The sequence below is a fragment of the Onthophagus taurus genome, chromosome 2, assembly GCF_036711975.1.
Source record: "Onthophagus taurus isolate NC chromosome 2, IU_Otau_3.0, whole genome shotgun sequence".
Taxonomy (NCBI): domain Eukaryota; kingdom Metazoa; phylum Arthropoda; class Insecta; order Coleoptera; family Scarabaeidae; genus Onthophagus; species Onthophagus taurus.
Genome location: NC_091967.1, coordinates 5,026,756 through 5,050,936, shown reverse-complemented (window position 1 = coordinate 5,050,936; position 24,181 = coordinate 5,026,756). Strand labels below are relative to the sequence as shown.

The 24,181-nt window shown below is 34.5% G+C and overlaps 4 protein-coding genes across 5 annotated transcripts in view; 2 read left to right on the top strand and 2 right to left on the bottom strand.

Annotated features, from left to right (window-relative positions):
• Window positions 1–9,556, top strand: part of LOC111427565 (FERM domain containing expanded) — a 28,541-nt gene extending 18,985 nt beyond the window's left edge. Inside the window, exons 3-5 of the mRNA XM_023062773.2 lie at window positions 5,906–6,314; window positions 6,370–7,088; window positions 7,142–9,556. Coding sequence (XP_022918541.1) covers window positions 5,906–6,314; window positions 6,370–7,088; window positions 7,142–8,859 — 2,846 coding nt within the window. The 3' untranslated portion in view covers window positions 8,860–9,556. The remainder of the gene's footprint in view (window positions 1–5,905; window positions 6,315–6,369; window positions 7,089–7,141) is intronic.
• LOC111427566 (tetratricopeptide repeat protein 8) lies at window positions 8,897–14,813 on the bottom strand. The gene is made up of 5 exons (XM_023062774.2): window positions 14,311–14,813; window positions 13,788–14,257; window positions 13,505–13,739; window positions 13,278–13,452; window positions 8,897–9,777 (listed from the first exon to the last, which is right to left on the bottom strand). The coding sequence occupies exons 1-5, from the start codon at window positions 14,574–14,576 to the stop codon at window positions 9,568–9,570; spliced, it is 1,356 nt and encodes a 451-aa protein (XP_022918542.1). The 5' UTR covers window positions 14,577–14,813; the 3' UTR covers window positions 8,897–9,567.
• LOC111427563 (WD repeat-containing protein WDY) lies at window positions 14,495–21,615 on the top strand. Its single transcript, XM_023062772.2, has 7 exons — window positions 14,495–15,500; window positions 15,555–16,185; window positions 16,238–17,177; window positions 17,229–17,469; window positions 20,922–21,093; window positions 21,147–21,347; window positions 21,399–21,615. The coding sequence occupies exons 1-7, from the start codon at window positions 14,683–14,685 to the stop codon at window positions 21,543–21,545; spliced, it is 3,150 nt and encodes a 1,049-aa protein (XP_022918540.2). The 5' UTR covers window positions 14,495–14,682; the 3' UTR covers window positions 21,546–21,615.
• LOC111427562 (amino acid transporter heavy chain SLC3A1-like) lies at window positions 21,555–23,839 on the bottom strand. Of its 2 annotated transcripts, XM_023062771.2 has the most exons (4): window positions 23,766–23,839; window positions 23,413–23,675; window positions 23,234–23,364; window positions 21,555–23,185 (listed from the first exon to the last, which is right to left on the bottom strand). In XM_023062771.2, exons 2-4 carry the CDS (start codon window positions 23,645–23,647, stop codon window positions 21,629–21,631), a joined length of 1,923 nt encoding a protein of 640 aa, XP_022918539.2. In that variant the 5' UTR covers window positions 23,648–23,675; window positions 23,766–23,839; the 3' UTR covers window positions 21,555–21,628. The 2 variants fall into 2 exon arrangements, with proteins under 2 accessions (XP_022918539.2, XP_022918538.2); XM_023062770.2 differs by lacking the exon at window positions 23,766–23,839 and having other exon boundaries at window positions 23,413–23,755.
• Between the last annotated feature and the right edge of the window lie 342 nt (window positions 23,840–24,181).

Genomic DNA, 24,181 nt, shown 5'->3' with positions numbered 1-24,181 from the left:
AAGTAATAATATTATTGCCCGACCAAAATTGGCGGTAAATAAAAAAAATAAAGGAATTTGTTGAAACCTAACGTGGACATCGATACAATTTCATTTCGATTTATTCGTCACTTACACATCCTGTCCTCGTATTAAACGATGGGAGTCAATCGTTCGGACCGACGTAATTAATCGACGAAAGCACAACTTATTAATAATCACTGGTAATCGCTTAAAAGCGTCTTAACATCCGCTTATTGATTATTATGGTGGGATTTATAAAAGAAGAAAAACGTAATACGTCAAATCGAGCGAATTAAAATCAACGCCGGAGAGAGTAATGTGAAACAAGCATTAATCACTCAATTAGCATAATCGTGCCAAGGTTCAACGTTAGATATTACACTTGTATATTTATTTATTATCTTGTCGATAGTGTAATAAAACAATAAACTTTTATGATTTAATCAAAGTTGTAATTAAATACCCATGAATTTAAAAAAAATTACTTTGACTTTGACTTTTTTTAATGTATCGTTATATCCTATTGTTTAACCATTATTTATGTGAGTTCTATTAAAAAATAATTTCTTTTTATACTCAAGTTCTCACGTTACTAATAAATACTTGAACGATTTTCTTCGTGTGTAGAGGAAATTAGTAATTAAAGTGGTGTGTAAATGGGAGTCTCGGTATTTCGCATATTTATGATAATATGCCATTTAACGACGAGCTGAAATTTACTTTGGTGGAAAACCTTAAATCATTAAAGTAATGTAATGATAAAATCGCCCAGAGATGTTTATTGCCAAATATAAACCGCGAGCGTTGTTATTTCACCACCGCCGTGCAAGCCGAAGAATTTTTCCAGAATCGAATCGACATTCCTACGATTCTAGGACATCTGAGGAAATTCCGACTGGTATTTAATACGTTCGACGTTACGTCATCGTCTTTATTGCTTTATTTACGTGTACGATACCGGAATACTTTTCATTTAAATAATTGTAATAAAATTTTTTCTTTATTAATTAATACAACTTTTTATATACTAAGATAATAAATAAAGAACCGCATTACAATGAAATGAAACGAATCGAACGGTGAATATGGAGTTGAGTAATCTTTGTATTATTATATTTCCCGTTTTTAGATTCGATTCGGTTATGTATTTAGAAATGTTACTACGTTGGAACAAATTGGAACGTTACTCATTAGTAATGGAATGCTAATATAATATTTATTACTACAAACGTTATTACTACTAACCATTTATGCGAATTCAAAAACTAATTAAGTAATTTATTTCTAAATACAATTATTAACATCCAAGAAATAACAATGTTTATAAAAAATATAATCGTAAAAGCTTTCTAATTTCCATTGAAAATTTTCAAAGATTTCTAAAGGTTTATTATCGACGTGTATTTCGATTACGGTATTTCTTGGATGCCATACTTTAAAAACAACCATCAAATCCGGATTTATTCTTATTCATTCAACACTAATCGATTCGTTCGTAACATAACGTTTGAAATATGCATTCATGAATAGATCGTTCCTTGAATTTAAATACTGCAGTTTAATTGACCATTACTTAGACGTTTGTAATTTTCACAAGAATTTTCAGATCATATTTATGGGTACTCAACACCGCAACATTCTTAATTATCATCATAAAAATTATTTTACAAATTATTGAGAATAACACTTTTAAGATTTATGATTAAATTGATTTCACCTAATAACACTTTTTTATTGCCACACATAGAGAAGGGTAATAACAACTCAAACAATGCATTGTAATAATAGGTTTATGTGTTTAATGATCGTTTTATTAGGTGTTGGAAATCTTTGTCATATCAGAAAAGCTTATTGTACAGGGTGGTTCAAATTCGATGTCCGAATAGGCTATCTCGGAAACTATAAGAGTTAGAAAAAAAGTAGCTTACATGTCATGATCTCGTTTTTCGAAAAACTGCTAATGCCAAAAACCTCAAAGCGGCCAAAATTGAAAATATCGTAAAACCAGCAAGTGCAATTATCTTGCTTATTATTATAGGTGGAGTATTATAACTAAGACATTATATGGACACTTTTTTACAGAGAATTCGATGACGTAGTCAAAAAAAATTTTTCGTTTTTAGATTTTGAGATATGATGACAATTTTCGTTTTTTTAAATGGAAACAACCACTGATTATTCGCTTATTAAATTCGTTATTTTTTTCTGATTACAAAAATATGGGGTTAGATAGGTCTATTTCTTATTGTTTTAGAAGAATAAAGATAAAAATAAACTTTTTTTAGTGTCGTCAAAGAAATTAAATTTACAGTTTCCTGTAAATTATAACTACAAATTATTCTACTAAAAATTGATATAAAATTTACTTTATTTTCTAATATGTAACATTTTAACATGTTAAACTTTTCGTAATTTTCGAAATTCATCTTAAAAAACACGATTTCTAGTTTGACATTTTAGTTGCTGTTTATTTGAATTAAAAAAATATATATGAGCGCCATCTATCAATAATTTATTAAGTCATTTAATAATAATATTAAATATTAATAAAAAATGTGAAATAATGCAATCTATTCGAATTTTGATGTAAAACAAATATAAATTAAATAGTTCAACAAATGTATTTGTTACAAATATCAGAAATATGTTTTTTTTAATTATTAGTTATACCTTACAGGAAACTGTAAATTTAATTTCTTTGACGACACTAAAAAAAGTTTATTTTTAGCTTTATTCTAAAACAATAAGAAATAGACCTATCAAACCCTATATTTTTGTAATCAGAAAAAAATAACGAATTTAATAAGCGAATAATCAGTGGTTGGTACAAGCTGTTTTAATGTTTTTATTTTATTCGGTGGAGGAGGTTGAAAAAAAAAATATGCGCTTGCAACACAAGAAGCAAGATTCTGTGAAGCAGCATACATGTAGTAATGAATACCAAAATTGTTCCAAAACGATGTAAAGAATTTTTTTCAAAACTGAATCTGAGGCAAAATTTTTCTGATCACTTTCTTAAATTTCTTGCGTTAATATATTATTTTTAGTAGTGTTGCTAGTTTGCTTTGTATTATTGTGTTTCCAATTATTTTTTTCAATTCTTACTTTTTGCCTACCTCAAACTTTCCACCTCAACAATAGACTTTCCTGAGCAACCTCAAGTTCAGGCTTCTTTTCCGATGTTTTGTTGATACCAAAGAACCCCATGAATCAAAATTTTTTTGTTATTATCTCATAAAAAGGTTGTGATATCATGTACTTAGGTTGCATCTTCTTATCAACTTTGCTAATGCTTATAATTAGTTTATAAGCGCAAGTGTCATTAACTTAGCCGAGGTCGCTGGAAGCCGAGACACAAAGCACTTCGGCCGCAGGCCCTCTGCAATATATGTTGCTCAACATAGTATTAAAGAACTCCTTGGCATTATGAGTTTTGTCTTTCAAACATTTTCGAACAACTCTGGATTAGTTAAATCGATGAAAATTGATTTTGTGCTTATAACCTTCGTTTCGAGCTTGGTCACGCTTGCTTTTCCCAGGAATTTTGGAGTTTCGGAGTTTTGGTCTATAGCTTCCTCTTGTAACGGCTTTTCACAGACTTTTTCAGATACAGTTCCAGGATATTCTTTACAAATATGATAGCCACTGAGAGGTGCCGTAAGGTTTAAGACTTTCATGAGAGTCAGTAAAATTACTCTTTGAAGAACCACTAAACTAATTTGTTGAGGAATTACCTTAGGATAAGATAACAAATGTAATATATTTTTCAAATTGGAATAGAGCTTGTAATGACAAAGTAAATAGTGGTTTATAATAAAATAAGGAAGGTAGTGAGATTACAATTTAAGAAAAACAAGAACTAAATGATATTAAGCTTAACTGGAAAAGAACAACTTTGACAAAGCCTCTTATGGAGTGATCATCTCATTAAAATATTAAAAATCAAGTTAATACGATTTAAAGTAGCTATAAAAAATGTTTTCTTTTTAAATTAATTTTCTAACACACTTACACAACCTTGAGATATCTAAAGTAAATAGTAAACAAGATAACTAAAAACGTTATTCGCCGTATTTTAACAAATTAAATAATAATAAATGTTTTAAATCTAGAAAGAATTACAATAAAATTATTTATGAATGAATTGATCTTGTAAACAGACCCACTCAATAATAAAATCAGCAAAAAAACTTCACCTCCATTTCTTTCACGTTTATTTTTTGCTTGACTTTGACCCTTTTTTTCGTCTTGCTCGGTTCGAAATTATACCAGGGACGTGGGGATAATAGGAAAATAATTAAAACGCCGCATTCCGATGCGAATCCTTCTCGTGGTCCGAAGATCCTGTCAACCCTCGGCGGTTGGTTGTTTGGTCGATTTGGCCTGCTGCCATCGGATGGAGGTCTTTCCTCTACGCATATGGGCAGGAGGACGAAGGAGGATGAAAAATTAGCGTCCGTCCCGGGTATATAGTCATCCGGATCGGAATTTTCGGTGCACCTTTGCGCCGTGAGCAACCTTGTGTGACCTTGAACGGGATTCATCTCGGCAAGAATGCGTCCAGTTAAAGGCCTGCTGGCCGTGTTGCTCCTCTCGTTCGTTCTTCTCTTTGCTCCTCTCCGCTGCGCCGTGGTGCCACACCGCAAGGCTGCTGCTCCTGCTGCCGCAACCGATGCTACCTTTGCTTGGCGTGCTTATGAAAGGAGGAGGAGAAGGGGTTTTTTACAGGGTTGGATTTGGATAATAAATTATTCTTATACTTTTTTTTTTGATTATAAATTTATTAGTGAGCTGAAACAATCGTTTTAATAAAATTTGATTTTTAAATATAAGTTATAATTATTTTGTGAATTCTGATTGTTGAATATTAATTTTGTTGGTGAGGGAAAAGTGTTTTTTTAATTTGATTGTTAGTTTTTAACTAAATACGGTACTGTATATTGGGGATCTCCTCTCGTTCGAAGCGCTTCGTTGGATGGATATTTGTTGCTCGGAATGTACCCGCTTGGGCACATTCCCCAAGTATACAAATGATCTCCCCCCTGGTCCTGCGTCCGCCAGCTACCTGTCTTTAGCCGTCGAAGTGTATTGTTTTTTTTTTCTTTCATTTCCTCCGGCGGGCTCTCCTCCTCGTGCCTCCTCCCGTCGGGGCACACGATCCTCCAGCAGCGGCCGGCCGGCTGCCGTCCGTTCGGTTTTTGCCCGAAGGGCACCTGGGCCTTTTTCCATTTTCATTCCTCCATCGGTTTTGTTGCGCCTCGGTTTTTACCTTTTTCCCCCTCGGACCTTTTTTTCTCTCTTTCTCGACGTCGTCCATCGTCGTCCTTTTGCTCCCCGTTCTTTTTTTTTGCCCAACCATACTACGGCTGCCAGTCGCGCGTATACCGATGGCATTCGGACCTTCTTTTTGCTTCCAGCCTTACGTACGGTAACGAAATATGTGAGCTAACGTGTCACTTTTGCGTCTCGACTTTTTGCTTTCTACGTAACTTTTGGAGGTCAATCGTAATAAAGGGAGTCACACTTTAATACTTTTGAATTAATTGCTTACTTGCATAAAATCCGATTGTAATTTGATAAAATGGTAAAATTTACATAGTTTTTAAAATTATTAGATATTGTTTTCAAAATACTATATATTGTTATGAGAAAATTAGATACTGCACGCAGAAGACTAAATACTACTTGCAAAAGACTAAATACTGCTTGTGCAAAACTTGATACTACTTGCAGAAGACTAGATATTGTTTGCAGATGACTAGATACTACTTACAAAAGATGTTATTTTCAAAATACTAAAGGACAAAAATCTTAGGAGGTGGTTCTATAAATGTGATTACTTAAGATTTGCTACTAAAAATAGTGTTAATCTCAATTATAGTTTATATATTTTATTTTTTAGATGGAGAATATCTTTTTGCTGAACCCGATAACAAGTTGTCAAAGTATGCGCCAAAGAGTTGGAAATCATCGCACAGTCATGGGCTGGATGCGAACGGAAGACCAGCGCTCGCGTTCTACTTCCGCGTCCAATTCTACGTGGACAGTCCCCTGCTCCTGCGGGACGAGACAACCCGCCACCATTACTACCTCCAGCTGCGCCTTAACGCCGCGTCCGGCGCTGCGGGGGATCACGTTACCCGCCTCGCAGGGCTTGCCCTTCAGGTCGACCTCGGCGACCGTACCGAGAATACCATTTTTCGGCCGGAGGACTATGTCCCACCTGGACTTCGGGAACCGGCTGCACTTCGAGCCATCGAGAACGCCCACAGAAACTATAGGAATTTATCCAAAAATGAAGCTAAAAATAGGTAAAAAAAGACATTCAACATTCAACATGATTTAAAATATTTCTTATCCTTTTAGATTTATAGCGGAAGTTTGTCAATTACAAGATCCCGTAAACGCTCATGTCTTTAGACTACGAGCATCGAAAGCCGAGGTGGCCCCCGGATCTATAATGTTAGCAGTGTGCGCAAAGGGACTTCGCGTGTGCCCTGATAATAACCCACCGTCGACGTTCCTATGGAGTTCCATTGCAAAATTAAGCTTCGAAAGGAAAAAGTTTGAGATCCGTACCAACCACGAAAAGCTAACCCTTTACACGACGTCGGATGAAAAGTCGCGACTGTTGCTCGCTTTATGCAAAGCGGCCCACCAATTCAGTATGGCCGTCGCTCCACGGTTGAGTGAGGCGAAGAAGGAAGAGGAAGAACGGCAGCGCTGGGATTGCGACCAAAGAGTCTCCGTCATCTCCAGCACCTCGTCAAACACGACTTCGGGTATCGTTAGCGATCGTGTTCACTCCGAGGACGAGCTCGAGATCATGATCACCAGCCCCCCGGCGCCTTCTACCGAGAGTTTAGCTCTTGCTCATCTTCTTGAAAGCGCCCCCGCCAGCAGTCGAACATCAGCGGCATCCGCAACTGCCGCGCTGGCTTCCATTTCTTTAAAAGACGAGGAATCGGAGAGTAGCAAGCAGGATAATAGCGAAAGTTCTACGAAGACGACCACTAGCATTAAATGCGCTGGTTCGCAATGCAGCTCGTCTTCTGGAACTGTCGTTGTTTCTCCATTACAAACAAGTAAGATTATTTATTTATAAATAATTTTTTTTTATTGATTATTTTGTGTTTAGAACCAAAACGGAGACATTCAACCAGTAGCAGCCTTGAATTGGGCTATTCCCATACAGCCCAAAACTCAGCAGTGAGCGACGCAACGTGCACCGAGCTGGATGACATCCGCGAGCCTGATTACACAGCCGGCCCGGCCCCCAGCAGCCACACTAGCGGCGTGTACACTTTGACATCAAGCGAGCAGTATACCACGTCTTTAAACGAACAATACGCGATTCCTAGCGAATTTTCACCTGATCAAGTTGACGGTCCTTTTCGAGATCGTCTCAATTCGAACGTTAGCAATTCCGGTTCTTTTCACGGCGACGGTAGCGATCCCACCGATAATAAACAGTCTCTTCTAACAGCCGAAGAATTATCCGATTTAATTGTAGGAAGGTATCCACTCTGTAAAAGCGTAAGCAACACTTTAGATTCTGATTCAGATTATGTTACGCTTCCATCTACTTATTTGGGTTACGCACCTATACCGCCGAAACGAATTGATAGTGTCGAATCGAGAGGGGTTCGACCACCACCTCCACCGTACAGTGCAACATCAAGTCATGATTTTGGTATGAAAGATCCACCACCGTATCCGGAAAATATTACGACAGTACCGACACCGGTATATCCGTCGGAAGAAGCAGCGGCGAGGTTTATAACAACAAGACCGCCAAGTATATTAACAGCTCACACTTGTGTCGTGAGTTCTACACCAAGCTACTCAAGTCCGAATCAGTCCCAGGTGCCGCCAATTCCTCCAAAACTCCCACGGAATCACGGAAGTAATTATTTGGACGTAAACACAACAAAATCTAGTAGTTTGATTTTTCCTTATAGTTTCTTACCACCGCCTCCTCAAACTCCGAGACAACCCCCTCCTCCACCTCCGATGGCAACCGTTTACACCAGCCAGTTATCGCAATCACAAATCGAACAATACCAACAACAGATGTATAGTGACGTAGATTTCGTAGTTTTTCCTTTAAAAGAACCGGCGATCAGTCGACAAGAATACCTCGAAGCGAAGCAAGGTTCTTTATTAGCTGCTTTAGCACACACCCCCCCACTTTTATACAGATCAACCCCTTATCTTCCAAAATACGCATCATCTCAAAACCTTTCCGACACATACGTACAGCTTCCCGTTTATGGAGCACCCAGCATTTCTTCAAATGGAAGTTTTGAACCTCCACCACCCAGACCACCTAGTAGATTCACCAGAACACGATCCGACGATAACATTTTAAATTCATTAGAAACACCTCAACCCCCAAAATTTAGAAGACAACCTCCCCCTCCACCGCCTCCTCCATTACCCGAAAAACGTCCCGATTTACTCGTTAAATTAAAAGATGGCACTGATTCCAAGGAAGCTATGGACATTCACACGTTACGCGAGAAAAGCAAAAAAATGGATTTGCCGCTTATTTCGGCTTTATGCAACGACAGGTCGTTGATTAAACAAACGAAAGCTTTTGTAATGCCGAAACATCATACGGAATTAACCCCGAGGATGCCGTCAAGTTCAACGAAGGCCAAGTATCCAGTTTCCGGTTTGAGCAGTACGAGAATTAATAAGCCGACCAGAAAAGCTCCATCCGTTAGTCATCGACATCCAGGGGATAAACTACCTGAATTACCGAGGGAAAAAGTAAACATTCCCAGAGCCACACCGAATAATTACGTATTAACCGATCCGAGGTTAAAACACAAAATGCATTCCCAATCGTAAAAAAATTATGATAAAAAAGGTATTAACGAAGATTACATTATAAGAGAAATTTTTATTACATTCCAATGATAGAACTTTTTCCTTTTAATATGTTTAATTTGTTGGAAATAATCCACTTTTACACTTTTCAATCTTTTATTGCGTTTATTTCTTACGATTTTCTGTTTGATGATGAACAATTTGATGTTGTTATTGTAAACGATAAATTAATAGCTGTATTAATTTAAGAAATAAAGAAGTAAAATTTGTAAAAGTGATCCAACTACGACGTTGACTCAGGGTGCCATCTATGCAATATTATTTTTTTACTTAAAAATTTTAGATGTTTAGGCTTCTTTCTCCCTTTTTTTTATTTTACTTAAATAAATAGACATTCGAGCAATCGAAAAATAATAATTTTTTCGGTTCTGAAAAAAGAATCGATGATGAAAGCAATTTTTCGATTGCTCGACTTCAATTTCTGTTCTACCCCTTAAGTACATGTACATAGCGTTTTTGATAAGAAGTATTTTTACCAGTACGTTAAACTACATCTTATCATTAAATTGTATACACTTGCTCAACTGTTTTTTTTAGAACATAACAATATGTTTTATTTATTTTTTTGATACTGTCAGATGATTAAAATCGTATAGGAACGCTTCAAACAAGTGTATGGTGCTGCCACAGTCAAAATAAAGCATAAGTACAACAAAAAAACGAGTTATTTTATTTTTCTTTTAAAAGTTTAATATTTGTTTCAGCTTCTTCTAAATGCTCTTCGCAATTTTTTGCACTTATTAAATGAGTTTTTGCCAAATTCATTTTTCCTAGTTTATAATTTAATACAGCTAAATTATTGAATGCTGTACCATGATTGGGATTACATGATAAACATAAATTTAAACAATATATAGCTAGTTGTAGATCACCAGCAAACTAAAACAAAAAAAATTAAATAGAGTGAGTTTACTATTCACTAATTGTAAGAGTAAAAATGAGCATTTTGGACAATGTTTAATTTAAGAACCAAACGGTTTTGATGATTTATGAATGTTGAGTATGATGTTGGCTATTGGATTAGCTATCATTAATTTGTTACAGCAGCGCGAAATAATTGTGCTGACGATTTATCTCTCTGCTAATCAGTAGTTAAAGATGCTCCAGCAGAGATAATTCAAAGATTACTAGACAGTACAGGTTAATGACACATCTCTCTGCAAGGTCCAGTTCATTCTACGCACTTGAGCTGTTAATTGTGTCTCCTCAGATGTCTATGTTTTTTAATTGGCAAACATTAATTATCCCTGTTGCATCACAATCCACCCACAAATATGTCTGTAATTGTAGAGCGATGATAAGGACGCAAAACGTTAATTCCACGTACCTTAGGTAACTCAGGTCTTCCATAACGCATAATACAGAAAATGCTGCAGTTTGGAAAAATATGAAAAGTATTTCCGGTAACAAATCTTATAATGTCATCATTAACTGATATACAACACAACCTAATGTTGTGTACTTTGGGTTGCCTAACTCGGGGGTGCATGTATTAGGATATCATCAAGGTCCGTTGAGTAAACATACTGTATAAGGTTATCCAACTCTTTTTATATCAAGCGAAATATTAATGAATGCCAGATAATCGTAAAGAATTCGAATTGTTTTAAAATTAATAAAAATTAGACTAGAGTTGATAAAAAAATCGGTATAAAATTTTATTATTTTAAGGTTATCCAACTTGACTCGGTTACCATGGTGATTAAGATCATCAAATGTTGTAGTTCCTTGTCAAAATTGACGTTGAATTTAAGTTTTTTTAATGAAAAACACATAATTAATTGGATTTAAAGGTTGTATTTAATTCAAATTGGGTAAATGGATGAAATTATAAGCAAGGTAAGTGGATTAAATCAAAAAAAATTTTTTTTAGATCAATTAAAATGTACAGGGTGGTTCAAATTCGATGTCCGAATAGGCTAACTCGAAAACTATAAGAGTTAGAAGAAAAGTAGCTTACATGTCATGATCTCGTTTTTCGAGAAACTGCTAATGCCGAAAACCTCATACCGCTATCGTCTTTTGTTTTTCCGCTAGAGGCCAAAATTGAAAATATCGTAAAACCCGCAAATGTAATTATCTTGGTTATTATTATAGGTGGAGTATTATAACTAAAACATTATATGGACACTTTTTTACAGAGAATTTGATGACGTAGTCAAAAAAATTTTGTCGGGTTTAGATTTTGAGATATTATCACAATTTTCGTTTTTTTAAACTTTTCTTTTAGTGTCGTCGAAGAAATTAAATTTACAGTTTCCTGTAAATTATAACTAAAAATTAAAAAAACATATTTCTGATATTTGAAACAAATATATTTGTTGAACTGTTTAATTTATATATGTTTTACACAAAAGTTGGAATAGATTGCATTATTTCACATTTTTTATTACGATTTAATATTATTTTTAAATGACTTAATAAATTATCGATAGATGGCGCTGATATGTTTTTTTTTTAATTCAAATAAACATAGCAACATTTGTTTGTATTCGAAAATTTTCTGAAGTGTCACTTTAAAAATCCTGTTTTTACGATCAATTACGAAAATTTTGAAAAGTTTGACATGTTAGAATGTTACATATTAAAAAATTATTTGTTTTTAAATACTAGAAGTTATCTTCGTATTTAATTGTTAACTTTTTAGATTTTACCTACCGCCCCGTAACTTACAGGAAACTGTAAATTTTATAAAAAAAGTTTATTTTTAGTTTTATTCTAAAACAATAAGAAATAGACCTGTCGAACCCTATATTTTTGTAATCAGAAAAAAATAACGAATTTAATAAGCTAATAATCAGTGGTTGTTTCCATTTAAAAAAACCAAAATTCTCATTATATCTCAAAATCTAAAACCGAAAATTTTTTTTTGACTATGTCATGAAATTCTCTGTAAAAAAGTATCCATATAATGTCGTAGTTATAATACTCCACCTATAATAATAACCAAGATAATTGCACTTATTGGTTTTACGATATTTTCAATTTTGGCCTCTAGGGGAAAAACAATAGACGATAGCGCTATGAGGTTTTCGGCATTAGTAGTTTCTCGAAAAACGAGATCATGACATGTCAGCTACTTTTTTTCTAACTCTTATAGTTTTCGAGTTAGCCTATTCGGACATCGAATTTGAACCACCCTGTACAAGAATTTAGGGTTAAATAACAATTAAAACTAGAATTAGTCGTAATTAGGTTTAGTCGTGATAAAAACTTTCAGTTGTCAAAGTCAAGTTTAATTTTATTATTATATTCGTAATGTTCATAAAATAACCTTTAAAATGAGTCCAAACTTGACATATTTATCGCAAAAAACCAAAAAGTTCGAACTTTCAACTTTTAATTTTGACATATTTATCAACTTCATAAAAAATCCTTTAAAATGAGTCCAAACTCGACATATTTAACTTTAATATTAATGGAAATACAATCACTTCCGGTTTGAAACGTCAAAGTCAATTTTGACATATTTGTCATCTTCATTAAAAAACCTTTAAAATGAGTCCAAAGATGACGCACTTATCTCAAAAAACAAAAAAGCTAGAATAAAAAACGTTAAATCCGAAGTTAGCAACAATGAAGATAGCAATTTATTTGTTAAATATTAATACCAACCTTAATTTTTAATTTTTTTTTATTGTACTTTTGTTTTTGTGATAAATTTTAAGAGATTTTATAAAATTTAAGAATTCATCAAAATGACATTGACATTTCAAACCGGAAGTTGCTTATATTTCGACTAATATTGGAATTAAACGTATCATGTTTGGGCTCATTTTAAAGGATTTTTCACGACAATTACAAATATGTCAAAATTGACGTTAACATTTCTAACCGGAAGTTGACCATAACTTTATTAATATTGAAGGTAACTATGTCGTGTTTGTACTCATTTTAAAGGATTTTTAATAAAGATTACAAATATGTTAAAATTGAGGTTGAAATTTTAAATCTGAAGTTAGTTATCATATAATAGACAAATGGATAACTTCATGGTGTTCTTTTATCATGTATTCTTTATTAAAACAAAACATTAAAATGAGTTCAAACATGATGACTAACACTAGTCAACGTCAATATGTTTGAGTTGGATAACCTTATTTATAACCAATGATTAAAGGAGGTTTATTCTCTCACCTACCACACCGGCTGCTTATCCCGATAATTCTTTGGTCCTTAACTTTGTACAGCCAGTACTCACACCTACTTATAACCAATACTCAACGGACCTTGGGATATCATATTATTATTCAATAAAGTTAGCCTAACAGCTATCACCTCTTCCGTTTTTGATACCCAATTTTAAACACATGCTGATTGCCAACACAATTCAAAAAACGCTCATTTTCCCTCTCATTTCCTTCTAATTATTTGCTTACAATTGCAACGTGTGATAAATTATACCATACATCAGCTTTTATTAATGGATCAATAGCCATATCTAAAGCTCTTTGAAAACATGCCAATACCAAATCTAAGTTTTGAGAATATAAACAACACAGCCCCAAGTTGTTAAAAAGTTCCGCTGTATAAACACCCATCGCTAAAATCCGCCTTAAAAAAAATGATGTGTTAAATTAATGTAATACACAAACAAAAATAATACCTATAATATCTTAAAGAAAACTCAGGTTGGTTATTATAAAAATGATAAACACCAATCGAAGCTATAGCTTCAGCATTCATCGCATCTTCGCTAACTATGTTTCGATAAAACTTGATTGAACTTTGCATATCTCCTTGGAGTTCATAAAGTCTTGCGATTTCCGTTAGGATCGAAACGTTATTTGGGAATATTTCTAAACCGGATTTACAAACGTCTTGTGCAGATAATGGTTGGTCTAAAAGACAATGAATAAAAAAAAGTTAAACAAAAAATTTCTACGAACCAAGTCTGATATAAATTCTTGTTAAACGTATAAAAGTTTCTATATGATAATGTTGTTTTAAAGCACTTCTAAGTTGCTGTTCGGCATCCCGAATCAAATTCAAGCTACAATAACATTTTGCTAATTGAACTTTCCACCACCAATCTTTAAATTCGCAGAATTGTGTCGCTTGTACCGCTAAGTCCATCGCAACTTGAACGTTTCCTTCGTGGTAATAAAGATATTCGAAAAGTGGTTTTGATAAATTCTTATCTTTAGCGTGTTTCGTTATATTTAATCGAGAAATTTGAATGAATGGGCCACTTTTTGATGAAAGCATAACTGCTGTGCCTAATCTTATTGATCTTGCTGATTGACTCGTTAATGGTCTTGCAGTTTTTAATCGATCCAAAGCAGAACCAGGTCTATTTTGTGTGTTTGGTCGAACCATACCAGATATTGGTCTACCAGTGGTTGTTTTTGGTCTTGCTCTAATAAAAAAGAAATATTAATAAAATAATCAAATTAAAATGGGGATTTTTACGTTGATGTATTTTTCGATAAATTCCCATTTTTTATTGATGTTCCAGGTCTTGGTGCACTAGCAACAACACTTTCCTCAAAAACATCAGAATCCATATCTTCAACATCCAAATCATCCACATAAATCCTTTGAGTTAAAGCTCTCATTTTTAAACACCAAACAGCTTGATCTAACGGTTGCTTTTCTAACATTTCCGTACATAAATCAACACATTTATCATAGTTTCTTCGCCGAAATTGGCTTAAAGCGTTAAATAAAGGATCCATTTATTCTTTGCTCTCTAAATTATATCGTGTTTGTATACATTAGTGTTTATAGCAACGCAATCGATTTTGACGTTTGGCGCCGTCAAGAGGCGCCAATTTTTAAAACATGGAACATAGTTCTTCCTCTAAAAGAGATAACGAAAACGCTTTGCATAAATTATTAGATGAGAATCATTTAGTGCGAATTCACAAATTCTTTTTACGCGAAGAAAGTGGACAATTGGATATAAATCAGTTGAAGCAAGTGCTTCACGATGTTGCTAAATTGGATTTTGACCCCGATAAGTTCGAAGTAGTTTTTCGAAAAATCAATATAAAACGAGACGGTTTAGTTACCTGGGACGAGTTTATATCTCATTTAATTCTCAATTTTAAAAATCAAGACGTCGTTGCGGAATATCAAGATTTAGATCCCCCAATTTCGAAACCACCAAGAATCTTAAAAAGTTATCATCGCCATCCGATAAATCGAATCACTTTCAGTCCCAACATGAAACCCGATAGAAGTGTTAATTTTTCCGATGGAAGTTACGTAACTTGTAGCAGAGACGGAGATATTAATTATTGGTCTTTGGATTTTAGCTTAGAGAGATCCGTGCAATCGAAATGTTTAGATTTAAAGGTTGCAACTACATGGGTAACCGATTTGGTGTGTTTACCGGATGTTAGTGCGGTTTGTACATCAAGTACTGAACGAGATATTCGATTTTACGATACTTCCGCTAGAAAATTCGATATTAGGGTAATTTTTAGTTCGTTGGATTACGCTGTTTGTACAATGCATTATGTTATTGCTAAAGATGCGGAATCGGAATCAATGCTTTTATTGGGCGATATGGGAGGAAATGTAAAGGTTATTTTGTTTAATTCACTCGCTAGGGGGCCGTTTAAAAGTAAATTGGGTGAACCTTTAATGAGGGCGAGGTTTGTATTAAAATTTTTATTAAAATCGAGTGTTTATTTTTTGTTTATTTTAAGGTATGATGCTTTAGTGAAGGGTGTAGTACCGGGATTTCGACTTGTTGAGTTCAAGAACGTCCACTCAGATTGGGTACAACAAGTTTCTTATTACCCGGGTTTATCGATGATAGCTTCTTGTGCTGTTTGCCCAAAAGTTTCAGTGCAATTACGCGATCTTAACGAAAATAAAGGAATTTATATTTATAAAATGACTAGAGGAGCTTATTGCTTTACTTTCGCCGATGGTATTCATCTCATGGCAACCGGAAGTCCGGATTGTTTGGTGAAAGTTTGGAATATTTTTGTGCCGAGACGACCCAGCGTAATTTTCCAAGGTCATCATTCCGGAGTTGTTTCCGTTGTGTTTCAAGATGATGCAAAAATTCTTTGTTCGATTTCTACTGATAAATGTATTAAAGTATGGGATGTTGCCGCGCAGTGTTGTTTGCAAACTTACACTGGTTTGCCATCGGAACTTGGGGAGCACACGGATTTAACTGTTTTGTATAACCCAGATACTCGGCAACTTTTAATCGGCATGGTTATGGTTGCTATTGTGCCATTATGCCCAACGCAAAGTGGTGAACACACCGATGGGAATACTCATTGTAGTGCTATTTCTGTTTTATTATACAACCCATTATTTGAAGTAAAATTTTAATCCTTGTGTTAATTAATAATAATTATTGTTTTGCAATCAGGTGATTGTAACATGCGGTTTAGACAGTTTCATAATAGTTTGGGATCCATGGAAAGGAAGGCGAATGTCCGTAGTAAAAGAGGCTCACATAAGAACTTTACACGGCAAAGTCCACCCCGTAGAAATAACAGCAGCAACTTTCGACCCTGGTTATCAGCTTCTTCTAACAGGAGCCCATGATGGATCCTTAAAAACATGGAACTTCAATACCGGAACATGCATGCGAAATATGCGCATAGAAGATAACTGCGAAGTCACCGGAGTTGTTTGGATTAAAGGAAGAATTTTAGCGATCGGTTGGAATAGGCACGTAACAGAATTCGCTGATAGTGGTGGTCACGCAGGACCTGGTGGAGCGTTCAGTAAAAGCTGGGAGACGAATCACACTGAAGACGTTTTATGTTCATCCGCAAGAATTCCTCAAACTTTAGTTACCAGTTCTTATACTGGAGAATTGGTTATGTGGCAATTAGAAACCGGACAAGCATATAAGAGATACAACGTTACCGATCCTACGCATAGAATTAAATTGCATTACACAAAAGAGAAACAATCAAAAAAATTTAAAAAGGCTAATACTAAAAAACCTTTGGTTGTGCATTTAGAAGGACCCGCGAAAACGATGGAACATCCAACGGCGGCAGTTAGTACGGCTACATCAAAGATTCCAGGTGTAAAAGCTCGAAGATTAACAGTTGTTCTCATGCCTAAAACAACAATAGCAATAAGAGGTTTAGCAATAAGAGCTATGACTTTTTTAAGTTCACGACCAATGCTTCCCCATGTAGGAACCTTATTGGTTAGTTTAGAAAACGGAGCAATTCAAGTTTGGTCTCATCATAACAGCGGGGGATTTATCACCGCTTTTTATGCTATACATAAAGGTGGAGATTATGTTGTTTCTATGTGTACCGATGAACAAGATGAATATTTATTTACAGGTATTAATATTTTTTATTTTTTTATATTATTTAAATGAAAATTTTGTTTAGGCACAACAAGTGGTTACATTAAAACTTGGCTAATGAAAGATTATTGTACTGGGGAGGATGTTAAAGTATGCATGCCACTTTATAGAGTAAAATTTCCATTTATGTGGAGGGATTTGTTTGAGGGAAAAGCTAAACGAGCCAATAGGGGTCAAGAAAAACCTACTCTTTTAAATAGTTACAGAGGACATAGGATGTTGGTTTCTGCATTAGCTTTTATGGATAAACCTCAAATATTAATAAGGTAAAAATTCATTTGTATGTATTAATATGACTATTTTTTAAAAATTGGTTATAATGGTGAAATGTTGAATGTTAAATTGGTTTAATTTTGCCAGATATAGCAAATAAAAAATTCTGCCAGTAAAATGATACCTGACAATTTGATTGAGTTGGTTTCTGGGCAAATTGACTAGCTTTGATGTTGGATAACTTATTGGTTGAGTGACTTTGAGGTGGAACTGCTACGTAGATGGTTGCTTTGTGGTTGTGTTGCTTTATGATAGAGTTGATGTGGTATTTGATAGGTTAGGTTTGGAGATGGGCTATTTATAGTTGAGTTGTTGTAGAGATAGATTGGTTTATTTCGGAGATGAATAACTTTGTAGCTGTATACTTTAGATTTTAGTTGCTTTGAGGTTGGGTTGAGTAGTTTCGTTGCTATAGAATTAAATTACTTGGTAGTTAAGTTGCTTTGGGGTTGGCTTATTTTCTGGTTGAGTTGTTTTGGAGTTGGGTTGAGTCAATTTGTGGTTGAGTTCCTTTGGGTTGCTTTCGATTGCTGTAGGTTGGCGTGCTATAGTGCTGGATTATTTAGTAATTAACACGTTCGCTATCGGCGTCCAGTCTACTGGACTAAAAGGTTTTTCGTGGCTACAGGTCAATGATGGATATACAGAAAGACAAATCCGCGATGAAAAGGTGTCGCCAGTGTAGCAGAGGTGGAGTTTACAAGAAATCCAGATACAACAGCCCGATATGTCCAGAAAACCCTGGTTTATGCATAGATCCATGCTTCAGAATCTGGCACAGTGCACAATAATTATGTTTTGTAATATTTTGGGGTAGCCGTAGTATTCATTTTGGTTTGTATAGCACATTACGTTGTATTTAGAAAAAAAAAAGTAGAGACTTTGAAGAAATTCGGATGTGGCAGAACGCTGTTACAGAACTTAGAAATTCAAAGTCCAGTAAACTGGATCAAGTCTTTTTTTACAAAAACGCCATATACAATAAACAAACATGTAAATAACACAAACCTGAATCTAGAAATCAAAGAAACTACGAATGGTACACGGGAAAAAGTTAGTTTAGGGATCTGCTACCTTATAGTTGAGATACTCTGCTTGTGGATTGTTTATGGATTGAGTTACTTTCTAACTGAGTCACTGACTTCATCAGTGGACTACTTAAATTTATTGATCTTGATTCATATCAGACACAATTAGATTTTGCAACTCTTAGGAGTTTACAAGGATTTCCTGTCATGTAGAAGAAACTCCATTGAAATGAGTTCCATTAATTTCCAAGTTCCATATCCAAGTGTATTCATGAATTTTAATGATATCTAAGGATTTCTGGGTTTTAATTACATAGCGCACAATTTGCGAAGCATATTCATAAATTTCTAGAAGATTTCCAGTAAATTTCTTGAAATTTCAATATTTGGAGTTGAAGCTTTTGATTTGGATTATATTTTGGCTGAGTTCTTTTCTGATTGAATTGATTTGAGGATTAGTTACTTCGGGGTTGGGTTGTTTTGTGGTTGAGTTGCTTTGGGATTGGATTGGTTTGCTTTGGACATGACTAACTTTGTAGCTGTATGCTTTAGATTTTAGTTGCTTGTTTTAGGTTTTAGTTTAGAATTTTATTGGTGAGCTTCAAGTTGTATCCAGTCTTAGTTGAGCTTCTATTCGGCAAATGTTGCACGAACCTAGATAAACGGGAGGGAAAAGCTAAACGAGCCAATAGGGGTCAAGAAAAAGCTACTCTTTTAAATAGTTACAGAGGACATAGAATGTTGGTTTCTGCATTAGCTTTTATGGATAAACCTCAAATATTAATAATGTAAAAACCCGTTTGTATGTTTGTATGATACTCTGCTTGTGGATTCTTTATGGACTGAGTTACTTTCTAGCTGAGTCATTGACTTCATCAGTGGACTACTGAAATTTATTGATCTTGATTCATATCAGACGCAATTAGATTTTGCACATCTTAGGAGTTTACAAGGATTTTCTGTCATGTAGAAGAAACTCCATTGAAATGAGTTCCATTAATTTCCAAGTTCCATATCCAAGTGTATTCATGAATTTCAATGATATCTAAGGATTTCTGGGTTTTAATTACATAGTGCACAATTTGCGAAGCATATTCATAAATTTCTAGAAAATTTTCAGTAAATTTCTTGAAATTCTAATATTTGGAGTTGAAGCTTTTGATTTGGATTATATTTCGGCTGAGTTCTTTTATGATTGAGTTGATTTGAGGATTAGTTACTTCGGGGTTGGGTTGTTTTATGGTTGAGTTGCTTTGGGATTGGATTGGTTGACTAACTTTGTAGCTGTATACTTTAGATTTTAGTTGCTTGTTTTAAGTTCTAGTTTAGAATTTTATTGGTGAGCTTCAAGTTGTATCCAGTCTTAGTAGAGCTTCTATTCGGCAAATATTGCACAAACCTATATGAACATTAGAAACCGCATTAGCCAACTTTAAGAGTCTCGGCAAAGGCACCAACGAGTGCCAAGAGTTATCTAGTTTTTGCATTTGAGTTTGCAGAGCGAAAAAGCATCGATGCAGAGGTTTAGTCTAGCTTTTCTTGGATTAGTTGGTGTACGTCTTTCTTTGTGGCTGAGTTGCTATGGGGTTGGGCTACTTTGTTGAATTCTTTTGGACTTGGGTAGAGTTAATTGATTTTTAATTGCTTTTAAGGTTGAATTGCTATCGGGTTTCGTTGGCTTCTTTGTGGTCGAATTACAGTGTAGTTGTGTAACACAAACCTGAATCTAGAAATCAAAGAAACTACGAATGGTACACGGGAAAACTGCTGCAGAAGGCGCGGTAGCGAACGTGTTAAGTTAGTTTAGGGATCGGCTACCTTATAGTTGAGATACTCTGCTTGTGGATTGTTTATGGACTGAGTTACTTTCTAGCTGAGTCACTGACTTCATCTGTGGACTACTTAAATTTGTTGACCTTGATTCATACCAGACGCAATTAGATTTTGCACATCTTAGGAGTTTACAAGGATTTCCTGTCATGTAGAAGAAACTCCATTGAAATGAGTTCCATTAATTTCCAAGTTCCATATCCAAGTGTATTCATGAATTTAAATGATATCTAAGAATTTCTGGGTTTTAATTACATAGCGCACGATTTAGTTACTTTCTAGCAAAGTTGCTTTGGAGTGGGATTGAGTGCCATTACGTTCATTTCTATTTGAGTTGCTTCAGGATTTAATTGGCTTCTTTTGGGTTGCTACAGAGTGGCGAGATATAGTGTTGGATAATTTAGTAGTTAAATTGTATTAGTATTGAATGATTTTACAGTTCAGTTATTGTGCAGTTATGTTACCTAGATTAGGAATTGAGTTGCTTTAGGGTTGAGAGATTACTTCGAAGATTGGTTTCTTTACTACTCGAACGATCTTTTTAGGTTTTTTTAGAATCAATTTATAAAAATTTCTTTTTGTTATAGTGCCAGTGCAGATTATAGTGCAAGATTGTGGACTTTATCTGGCAGATATTTAGGCACATTAGGCACCTTTAAAAAATGGAAACCATTAGATCCGGAAGTTCCTCCAGGTGATGATTTTGAATATACAATTCCCCCAGATATTTCAAGAGTAAAAAGCATGACAACGTTTAAAGTAAATCAAAGTTCGAAATAACAAATTAATTTTAATAATAATTTCATTAAAAGGTTTTAATGGGTGGTGATATCCCACACAGATTAACCGCCAAACAACTCGCTAAAATGCAAGAAAAAGTTGTCGATATTGAAGATTACACAAAAGGGATTTACGGGCATAGATTAGAGGATCCAATTCTCGGCAACTTTTATCATTTACCAGAAAGAAAAACGCACAGACATGAATTTGAATTGGATACAACTTTTTCATATGTAAAATTTGTTTGTAATAATTTCTTTTTTTATAATTTTTTTATTTTTTAGATACCTGTTTATCAACACATGGTAACTGAACCATTAAACGAAGTTCCTAAACCGAGAGATGACCCGGAACTGAAAAAACAAAGAGTGAAATTGATGACGCAAAATAAATGTGAACCAGCTGCGTGTAAAGGAACTCCAAAACATTAAAAAATAATATATTATTTATTATTTTATTTCAAATCATTTTATTTTTATGATTATTACAATATTTATTTCACAAAAATTCTCTTTTAATTTAAAACAACAACAACTGATTCCCCCGGCGATAAAGAAATCGATTTGAACGAGACGCTTTCAATTTTCGAATTGGTTGAAGGCCCAACAACGATTTCGCCCCCATACAAACTCTTTGATAAATCCCCAGATCGATGATTAGTTCCAAGATTACTAACAACAACGAAATTCTTTCTCCTCGGATACCATCTTTGAATAACCACCAAATCGTTTTGAAAGTATTTAATTTCCGCGTTCGGTTTGCTAACACCGTCTTTAAAAACGCTTCTCATATAAATCGAAGGCGAATCCTCCCTTAATTGAACCATTTTAGTAACTAAATCAAATTGGCGAAAATTCACTTCAATGGGATCTCCGTGCATCCAAGGAAGAACTTCTTTCCTTGTAAATTTAACATCTGGGTGTTCCCAAAGCATCGCGGCTAATTGATGGAGATTTTCTAAATCTTTTCTTTCACCATGTGGATCGGAAATTTGTTTAATCCCAATTTCATCGCCGTAAAAAATCGAAGATGTTCCAGGTAACATCATTTGGAGAAGACTCGCGCCTAAAGTCCCATTACTATGATTTAGCCGATTCGCTAAACGAATTGAATTCACATTTCCCATGTTCCAATGAATCCATGGCGCCCATTGCGTTGAGAATAAAGTACCATTTAGTAAAGACGCGATTTCTTTCGATAATGCATCAACCCCTAATTCAACATGCAATTGAACGTCTAATAAAGCAACGCTGTTTAAAATAACGTTTTTAAGATTACTTGGAGCTAATTTAAAAACGTTATAATCAACAATAATCGGTTTTCCCTCCCCTAAAATCGTTTTCCACCTCCTTAAAGAAGCCGTAAAATGTTCATCGTGAACGTAACGTTCTAAATCTTTTAAATAAAACCCATCAACACCTTGTCGAATCCAATAAATAATCGCTTGAGTGATTTCGTCGTTTTGATTCGATAAAATTAAGTTTTCGCTTTTTAAAAATTCGATGGAAGGTCCGTTATGATCTGTTTCGTTCGCTGGTTGTATTTCTTCAGGAAATGATTGTAGCTTTTTTACGTGGGGCCAAAGTGGTAAATCGAGTATTAAAGAAATGTTGTTTAAACGTAAAGAGATCGCCAATAATTTAAAATCTTGTAACGTTCCTAATTCGGGGGCTAATTCGATTAAGCTCGACGAGTTTTTGTAATCTTCCGGATAATTTTCGCTTTTAAAAATTGAATTTAAACGAACGGCTCGTACATTCAACTGTTTTAAGTAACTCGCTTTCAAGGAGATCCCTTTAAAATCACCGATTCCATCGCCGTCGGAATCTTTAAAACTCGCCGGAAATATTTCGTAAAAAACGCTTCCTTGGTACCACTCGGTTTGTGGGTTACAAGTTTTTGGTAGTGATGAAATCATTGCTATAACTAAACCCAACATTGCGACTAAACCCGAAAGAAAAAGCCATAAAGAAATTTTACGAATTAATGGCCAATTCCAGGTCATAAAAAAATAATCTTGTGGTGGTTTTTTAAATGTTAATTGAAGGGGTTGGACTTTACCAATTGTTTCCTAAAAGAATTTGTTAAATTTGGATTTAAAAATTTGAATTTATCTTACTTCACAAGCACTATTTTCATCTTTAGTGATATGGTGATAATTGTTATGTTTATGATTCAATAGTGTTGTACATGCTGGTTCAGCTAAAGCTGAAGAACTTGATGATACGGAATCGGCGGCTTTATCATCATCTAAAATTTAATTTCTAATTATTTAAAATTAATTTATAACAACCCTACCTTTAACATGTTGTAATTTATTAGCTAATTCTTCGCCAATAACGAATGATGGTTGATCGGTTTCCGGTAAAGGATTGATTAGATCATTTGTGGGTGGAGAAGGTGTTAATAAAGGACAAGTAGAAGCAACTTCATCCGTTAAAAATGAATTTGTAGGTGAACCTGGTAGGGTGGTCGCTGTTGGATCAACTCGTAAAAATCCTTCCATTATCTTTCCTCTAAAATCTTCCACCATTCAGAATAAATTTACCGAAATTTTTTGTCTAAATCGTAGAAAAATACGCTATTGTTTAACTTTGGACTCATACTAATTGAAGGTTATTAATAGATTAAACGAAGAGAGGTTTTCTTACCAACGTATGATGACGAACAGCTGAGTTGATTGAAATCGGTACCGATGTGAGGCGACGCAGGGCGTCGTCAGGCGTCGATTTTTAATTGGAGCAATTCAAATATAGATGGTGTTACTTATTAGAACACGTTAACTATATCCGCTAGTATTGAAAGTGAATGCGATTGAAATAATTCTTATCTAATTTAAGCTCATGTTGCATTTTATTTTGATGACTAATAAGAAATTTGATTCTTAATTCGTTTAAAAATCATCTCAAATAAAAACTTGAACACAAAAAGAAATATTTAATAAATAGCTTTGATACACTTAACATCAATTCTTCATCAGTGGATATCACTGTTACTTAACTTTATTCCCATCTGACAGATCATCATGTTATATTATAATAAAAATATATATATATTAAAAATATTA